This window comes from Echinops telfairi, unplaced genomic scaffold, assembly GCF_000313985.2.
Source record: "Echinops telfairi isolate 266 unplaced genomic scaffold, ASM31398v2 ScPeMD7_9;HRSCAF=40, whole genome shotgun sequence".
Taxonomy (NCBI): domain Eukaryota; kingdom Metazoa; phylum Chordata; class Mammalia; order Afrosoricida; family Tenrecidae; genus Echinops; species Echinops telfairi.
Genome location: NW_022103906.1, coordinates 80,171,730 through 80,180,104, shown reverse-complemented (window position 1 = coordinate 80,180,104; position 8,375 = coordinate 80,171,730). Strand labels below are relative to the sequence as shown.

The window sequence follows — 8,375 nt, the reverse complement described above, 5'->3', positions numbered from 1 at the left end:
GAGGGGAAAAATGAGGACCTAATGTCGGGGGTTTAAATGGAGAGAAAATGTTTTGAGAAACGATGTACAAATGCGCTTTACACAATCAATGTGTGTATGGATTGGGATAACAGTTGTATGAGCCCCCAATAAAATGATTTTTTTAAAAGAAAAAAAAAAGAACAATGGATTACAACTAAGAAGGAACATTATATTAACACGGTAAGTTCAACTACAAAAGAAAATACATTACCATATTTCAGCTAAAACAGGAGCTGGCAGGCCTGATTGTAAGAAAAAGGTACGTGCTTGATCACCTGAAGGTACCAGAAACAAAGACCAAGCAGCACATTATTAAATGCAGTTACAACAATACCTATTAATCATAATCATGGGCATATGAATTTTTACAACTTTAATTCTATTCATCAAAGAACGAATGAAATAGAAACACACTTATAAAATATTTATATTTCAAATAAGCCTCAGATCTTTTGAAACAACAAACATCATAAACGTATACACATCAATCAATACTGAAAGATTACGACTCTTAGTTTCCCCCCAATAATTAGGTCTTACCTGATAATATTCTTATTAAATAAAATGCCATCACAGAGAACACCTGCCCAGTAATGGTGGAAAAGGAAGCCCAGGAGATCTGCTTCCTTACAGGCTACAGCCAAGAAGACCCTCTGGCGCAGGCCTACTCTATAACATACAGGCACAAGATGAGTCGACTCCACTGCGAATGGTTTGCTTTTTTGGTTTCAGGGTAATCAAAACACAACCCTGACACCAGGTAAAGTAGTTACTATGATAAAAGTACAAACAAGATTAAACTATCATGGTTAACACAAGGAGCCCTGGTAGTATAATGGGCTGCTAACTGGGTAGCTAACCACAAGGTCAGCAGTTCAAAAGCACCAGCTACTCCAAAGGAGAAAGATGAGGCTTTTTGCTCCCATAAAGAGTTACAGTCTCGAAAACCCACAGGGCCAGTTCTACTCTGTCCTATAGGGTCACTGTGAGTCGAAATGACTTGGTGGCAGTGAGTTTGGTTAGTGTTATTTTTGTTTGTCTGTTTTTTGGGGTAGTGGTGGTACAGGAGATAAGTACTCAGCTGTTAACCAAAAGGTCAATAGTGTGAAATCCCCAGAAGATATAGCAGTCTGCTTCCAGAAAGAGTATAGCCTTGGAAACACCACACAGCAAGCTCTGCCCTCGGGTCACTCAGAGCCAGGATCCACTCGATGCCCATTGGTGAGGCTAACATCTTGAGAGGATGTAAACGGTTAATCATTCAACTACTCATTGAAAGGTTGGTAGTTCAAAACCCTCCCAGAGTTGCCTTGAAAAAGAAACACAGCTATCTGTTCCTCAAAGTCTTGAAAGCCCTGTGGGGCACAGTTCTGGACAAACAGATCACCATTCAACTAACAGCAACTGGCTTTCTCTCAGAGGCCAGATCAAACACTACCCACCTACTTTGTGACCTTAGGCAAATCCGTATCATCTCTAAGGCTACTTCACCATTCTTAAATATAGACAGCAATGATATGAGGGTCTTCAAAAAGTTTATGGAAAAGTGGAATTAACAGATAATGGAATTTTCCCACTAACTTTACAATATTGTTGTGAAGCTTAAATGCCACAGTATCTCACATATCTGACAATGTTTCAAAGCTATGTGTGTGAGGCTTTCAGCAGCTTCCTCAGGGAGCCAAGTCCTTCCTCATTGTCTGTTCTTAGTCTGGACGCTTCACTGATCCCTGTGCACTGGATGACTCTGCTGGCATTTGAAATACCAGTGTCATAGCTTCCAGTATCACAGCAGCACACAAGCCACCACTGTATGACAAACTGACACAAAGTGGTGGCTTTGAATAAACTGAAGAATAATTGGTCATTTGAATTGTTGTGCTAGAGAAGAATATTGAAAGTACCATAGACTACTAAAAGGACAAATTAATCTGTCTCGGAAGAAGTGCAGTCAGAGTGCTCCTTATAAGCAAACATAGTGAGATTTCATTTTATATACTTTGGACATGTTGTCAGGAGACATCAGTTCCCAGAGAATGGTATCATGTTTGGTAAAAATAGAGGGACAGCAAAAAGAGGAGGCACTCAAGCAGATGGACTGCCACCGTGGTTACAAGTTCAAGCACAGGAACCATTGTGAGGATGGCACCGGGAGGGGCAATGTTTCATTCTGTTGCATACGGTTTTGTGGGTCAGATCCCACTCATGGCACCTCACAACAATTCCCGAATCTTCTCTTTTTTCTCACTGCCATCCAGTCAATGCCAACTCACAGCAATCCTGTAGGGCATGGGAGAGCTGCCCCTGTGAGTTTTCGAGACTATAAGAAATCCCTGACTTTTTCCCTCAAAGTGGCGGTGGTTTTGAACTGGTGGCCTTGCAGATCACAGCCAAATGCATAACCACTCTGCCACCAAGGCTCCAATCTCACAAATAGTGTAGACTTAATGAATGTTGTCTATTATAGTTACTATTATAGTTAAGTTCCTAGGTTAACAACATGTGACTTAGGAACAACTCATAGTTGCCCTTTAATGTTATATAAATTTGCCCTCACTTTGAAACAAATGCACCAACCCCCACTTGAAACGAATTCATCACAATCATCTTAACATTTTTGAAATATGTTAACATGTGTAACTGGGTAACTAAATGAAAATTCTTCTCTTTATAGAGCTTTTTATTGTGAATTGAGTGAAGATTTACAGAGCACTTCAATTCACACACATTTTGTTTCACATCAGACTGCAATCCCCACAATGTAGCCCCCTTCTCCCTGTGTTTCCTTTTTCCATTCCTTCTCTTTTCCTAAACTTTGTCCCTGGGGAAACGCTGCCCTATTGATCTCACCAGGCTGATTATTTTAGAAGTCGTATCTCCCTCGTGTTAAGGTTCCTAAAGGAAATCTACCTATTGGTGACTAAAAATTGACCCATGGGGGTGAGTTCGTTACCAGGCCTGAAGAGTGACTAAGAGCCATAATCTCAAGGGTTCTACCAGTCTCGCTCTAAGCCGGCTATTTTCTTTATTCCTATGACTTCGAGTTTTGTTCCACATTTTTCTCCCATTCTATCCAGGACCTTCTAATGGGACCCCTTCCAGAGCAGGTGCTGGGAGTAGTAGCTGGGTGCCATTTAACCCAGCCTCAGGGTCATGGAGACGGATACTTGTGTGCTCCACTGCTGTTGATAGGTGCTGTTCAGTCACACCAACCCTCTGGTCTGAACGAAAACACTGCCTGGTCCTTCAACGATCGTTATGTTGGAGTCCATGGTTGCAGCCACTCCGTCAATCTATCTTACCAAAGGTCTTCCTCCTTTTTGATGCCCTTCTACTTTACCAGGAGCCCTGTTGACATAGCGGGTTCCAAGATGGGCTGGTAACCTCAAGGCAGGAGCTAGAAACTATCAACCACTTTGCTGGAGAAAGATGAGGCTTTCTAGTCCTGTAAAAAATTAAGGAGTATTCTAGTTGTACTTCTTTCAAGACAGACTGATTTGTCTTTTTGGCAGTTCATGGAACACTTAATAGTCTTTGCCAGCATCATAATTCAAATGCATTGATTCTTCTTTAGTCTTACTTATTCGATGTCCAACTTTCACATGTATAAAAGCAATAAAAAATACCATAGTTTGGGTCAGATGTACCTTAGTCCTCAAAATGAGAGCCTTAAAGAGGTCTGGGGCGGCAGATTCACCTACTACAATGCATCATTTGATTTCGTGACTGCTGTTTTCATAAGCAATGACTATAGATTTAAGTTAGATAAAATCCATGAGGATCTTTACGTGTTGAAGAGCAAGGTTGTCATTGTCAACGGCTTTCTATACGGATGAATGCTCCTTAGACGTAAGGACGGTGAGACTTCGTTCCACGGACTTTGAACATGCTACCAGGGGAGAGTAGGCCTTGGAAAAGGATAGACTGCTTGGTAAAACAGAACCCAATAAAACCAAACTCACTGCCAACAAGTTGATTCTGATGCACAGTGACCCTATTGGACACAGCAGAACTGTCCCCGTGGGGTTCCTCGACTGTAATTTTTAACAACTCTATATTTTTCTCTTATGTGTCCTATTTATTCCACAAGCAAAAGGAAAAAAATAAACTATATATAAACTAAAATAATACGCTATAGAGCGAGAGAAATAAGGGTCATAGGCTTAAAAGGCCCTCCCAATTCTTTACCCAACAGACTTAAAGCCTGGCCTGAGCAATCAAAGGAGGGGGAGGTGAAAGTGAAACTGACTTAAACTCTTTCGGGGCACACAAGCTAATTTCAAACAAACTAACAAACAAGCATTGCAACTTGAGGTTGGATTCATGGTTTCCACTCGTTTTTTATTTTCATTCCTCTAGACAGGGAGCATCCATTGAAGCATATCCCTTGGATGGCAGCTTACGAGTTGGTAAGACCCCAGACACTGCTCACCCAAGTACAACGTGGACTTTTTGTGTGGACCATGTTATGACAACTAACCTTGGGAATCCCCAAGACTGTGGTCCTGAGCTCCCAGGCCCTTGGACTCATCCCCTCAAGGTGTTGGTCATGTCAAAGAAGCTACATGGAAATTCTTTACTATCATTTGAGGTTCTGCAAAGATTTTTCCATATGCTAAATCTAAAACCTGAAAATTAAGACGGTTCCAGGAAAAATAATTATTTTTTAATTCTAGAATTCTGATTGATATAATGAGTTTCATCACTATACTAATGCACATCTGCTGGCAATCAAATCAAAGCTACTTCTAAGACACATGAATAGAACTATAACTCATCAATAAAATACAAAAATCCTAACAAACCAACCTGTTATGTACCCGCCTGAAGGTTTGAGGTTATCAAACTGCTTGTCATGCTTAGTCCGTTCTTCAGAGGTAATAGCCCACATGTTTGGCCCTCCTAAAACATAAAAGATAAACAAAGAAATTAGAATCTATGTATGAGTATGTTCAAAATACAGTTATGAAATGCAAACAAGCATCCACTTCAGATCTTCATGAACATAAAACGTACAGTCCTGTCATGGCCACATATGACATGACCCCTCAAAATCTCCTGTATACCTCTCACTAGAAATGAGCAATGAGATAAATATTGGCATTAAAAGCAAAATGTTACTTCCCCCTCAATAAACCTCTATACTCTAGGTGTCCAGGTAGTGTGGTGGGTTACGCCTGGTGCTGCTCACCACAAGTTCAGTAGTCACTACCTGGGAGAAAGGTGAGGCTCTCTGTTCCTATAAAGACTGAGAGCCTGGGAAACACAAAGGAGTAGTTCTATCCTGCCCTACAGCCACTAGGACTTAGAATCGATTCGATGATGGTGGATTCTGTTTTGTTTAGTGCAAGAAAAGGCTCAATGCCTACCCCACTATTTAAAAGGGAAGGTACTTGCTATGAACAATTTGTTGTGAGCCAGGGTTGTTTCAAGAAAACAAAAAAGGTAAGACATGGCACAGTCGTGAAGCTTGCTTGCACTTTACCACATGAAGTTAGGATGAGCATGTATGAAAGGTGTATGAAAAAATCAAGGCATGAGCAACATAGTCTACACGTGTACGGAGTAGACCAGTAGCTGAAATACCCTCTTTGAGTGTGAGGAGAGTGATACTGCTTCAGTTGAAATGGATTCTAAATGGTCTGAAAGTATCATGCTCAAAAGTGAGTTTTACTCAAGAAACTATGGAAAGGCATTTAGTGTTATACGCACACATACACACACACATGCGCACTTTTTATGTGGGGATTACTTTAGATGGAAGGAAAAGTTGCAAAGACAGCACAGAGAATTCTCATATTCCCTTCACCCAGCTTCCACTCATGTTGACATCTTACCCCAAAAACAGAAATGAACCACTGTACACTCCAAAACCCAAAGGCCAAGCTCACGGACACTGAGCTGTTTCCGATTCATCTCGACCCGATAGGACAGCATAGCGGGTTTCTGAGACCGAGTTCTTACGAGAACAGGAAGCATAGACTTTCTCACGCGTAAGTAGCTGGTAGTTTTGAACTGCTGACCTTGTGGCTAGACGCCCCAGGAGTAACCACTACGACACTAGCTAAATTAAATACCCCTTCAACAGATGTACAAATGTGCTCGACACAATGGATGGATGTATGGATTGTGATAAGAATTTTACGAGCCCCCAATAAAATGGGAAAAAAATACCGCCTCCAACAACAAAACTGGATTCCAGGTCTTGGGGACAGTACAAGTCTGGGACTACTGAGTTTGCCAGTTGGCGCAGCTGGCAAAGAAATGCAGCTGCCACAAGGGGGTTGGAATGTTGTCAGTTTCTTTGACAGTGCTACTAGGGTCCCTTAGAAAAGTAGCTCTCAGCTTGCTACAGAGCTCTAACTGAAATGAAATCATAGATAAACAAAGGCCCAGATTGTCCCATCTGAAAGATAGGTCCATGTTGGGGCAGACAGGTCAATGCCAATTCCATGACTAAGAAGTTAGGATTCATCAGTCGCTTATCCTTATTCTTGTCAAATGAAACTGGTATATTCAAGAATACAGAAAGCCTGGCCTCTTGCACCTTGGTTTTACATGAATAAGGGGTAACTTTATTCCCCAACTCTACTGCTTCAAGTGAAGTTCCCAGAGGCCCCTCACTGACTGGGGCTGGTTCACTTCATGAGTTGGAGCAGCTGAAAGGTTTTCGGGTTGTAGTGGCTATTTGGCCTCAGAACCAGTGATGTAGAACCAAAAGTAAACATGGTCATTCCACTCACTGAGCTCAATGCGGATTCTTGGGTTGCTGCCTACCAGGCAAACTACAGACTGCCCGAGTGAAAACATGCTCGTTGGGGCTGCAAACTGAAAAATCTTGTCTGGTTCACTCTTGTAAAGGCCTATTCTTTGATTTTTCTCTCTTTCAGAAATGGCCACTGGAACCTTCCTCCCCAAGGGAAACCAGGCGCCCAGGTGTGGCTCTCCTAAACAGCTGGCAATCCATAATATCTAAGTGATTGTGGAGTGTCTACCATCCCCCACCAGGAGATTCTGACCACCACTTGACCGCCATTCCTACCTTATGCAGAGTCTTTTAGAAACATCAGCCCCACTACTGTATCTCCCATGCATATCACTGCCAGATGTCTTCTTTACTCCTGTTCTCAGGAGTGGATGAATTCCACCCACTAGGTGAGGTGGAAAAACAAGACAGGTTGAACCAACTACCTGAAGGTAGTCCTTGAAATAACAAGGCCTAGACTCAATGATGCAAACTAAAGGGGGATCACAAGGCTCACTAGCCACCCAAAAGGCTACTTCAGAGGCACTGTCAACCTGCACCCCTTCTGACAGAGGTCCCACTTGGGAGGCTCTCATACTTCTCTTGCAAACGGTATTTTCTTTCCAAGTATACTGTGTGTGCCCTGGAGAGTATATGATTGCTGTGGAAGCCAGGCTTTAACTTGCCTCCCTCCTAAACACACAGTCATGTGCACCTTAGAGAGAGTCATGAGAGACTTGCAAGTGTTTACAGAAATCCTGAGTGGCCCTGGAAAGTACTTTGGCCAGGTCAACCTCAACTCACGATCAGGGTTGTTACAGAATTACTCTAGAGTTAAACTCACTGCAGTCCAAAGTGGTGAGTGACCAATTCTGCACGCCCTGTCATACCTAGATCAATGCCTCACGCCACACAGAAAAGTCAACACACACATTAAGGAGAAACCACCGGGTTTCGGAAGATGGTCAGTGATGGTTTGAGAGACGCTGGGGAGCAAAACTAAGAATACTAAATTATAAGACTAACTCACAGCTTGGAGTCATGAAGGATAGCATTAATTAAATGGTGCAGAAAAGAAGTCAAGCCAATTTGGGCCAGCTCCTGTTGGTCAAATTAATCAGTGGTCAACAAAACGATGTAGTCATGGAAAAATTGGCCAGAAGTGAAGATAGTCTAGAAAGATAGAAACTTTAGGGAGACAATTCAGAGCCTCTCTCACTTTTATCTTTTGTTCTGAATAAAAGCACTGCTACCTTTCCAAGGGTATGTCTACAGAAAACATGGTGGTGTCTTAAACTCCAGTTCCCACAGCTATGGCACAAGAACAACGGGAGCACAGCATCTGCCTCGACCCATCTCCATTCTGCCGCCACAGGGCTCGGGGGACAAGGAAAAGGATGCAAGGCGATGCAACGAGAGATAAGAGCCTTTGTCTCCAATGCAAGATGAACCAGAAATTCAGGAAGACTCAGTCCCTCCCCAGGTCTTGACAGCGCCCCTTCCTTCCCTCTTCCCCTTTAGTATTTATGCTGCTTGGGATTCTTTCTGACCTTCTTGGATCTAGTTGAGGTTTTCAATATTTTTGGAATAATGTCAGACATAATTTCTT

The 8,375-nt window shown here is 42.4% G+C and overlaps 1 protein-coding gene across 1 annotated transcript in view; it reads right to left on the bottom strand.

Annotated features, from left to right (window-relative positions):
- Nucleotides 1-8,375, bottom strand: part of ITSN2 (intersectin 2) — a 168,936-nt gene that overhangs the window by 93,842 nt on the left and 66,719 nt on the right. The window contains exons 3-4 of the mRNA XM_004696407.3: nt 4,831-4,923; nt 233-296 (exon numbers count right to left, since the gene is read on the bottom strand). Of these exons, the coding sequence (XP_004696464.1) occupies nt 233-296; nt 4,831-4,923 (157 nt within the window). The remainder of the gene's footprint in view (nt 1-232; nt 297-4,830; nt 4,924-8,375) is intronic.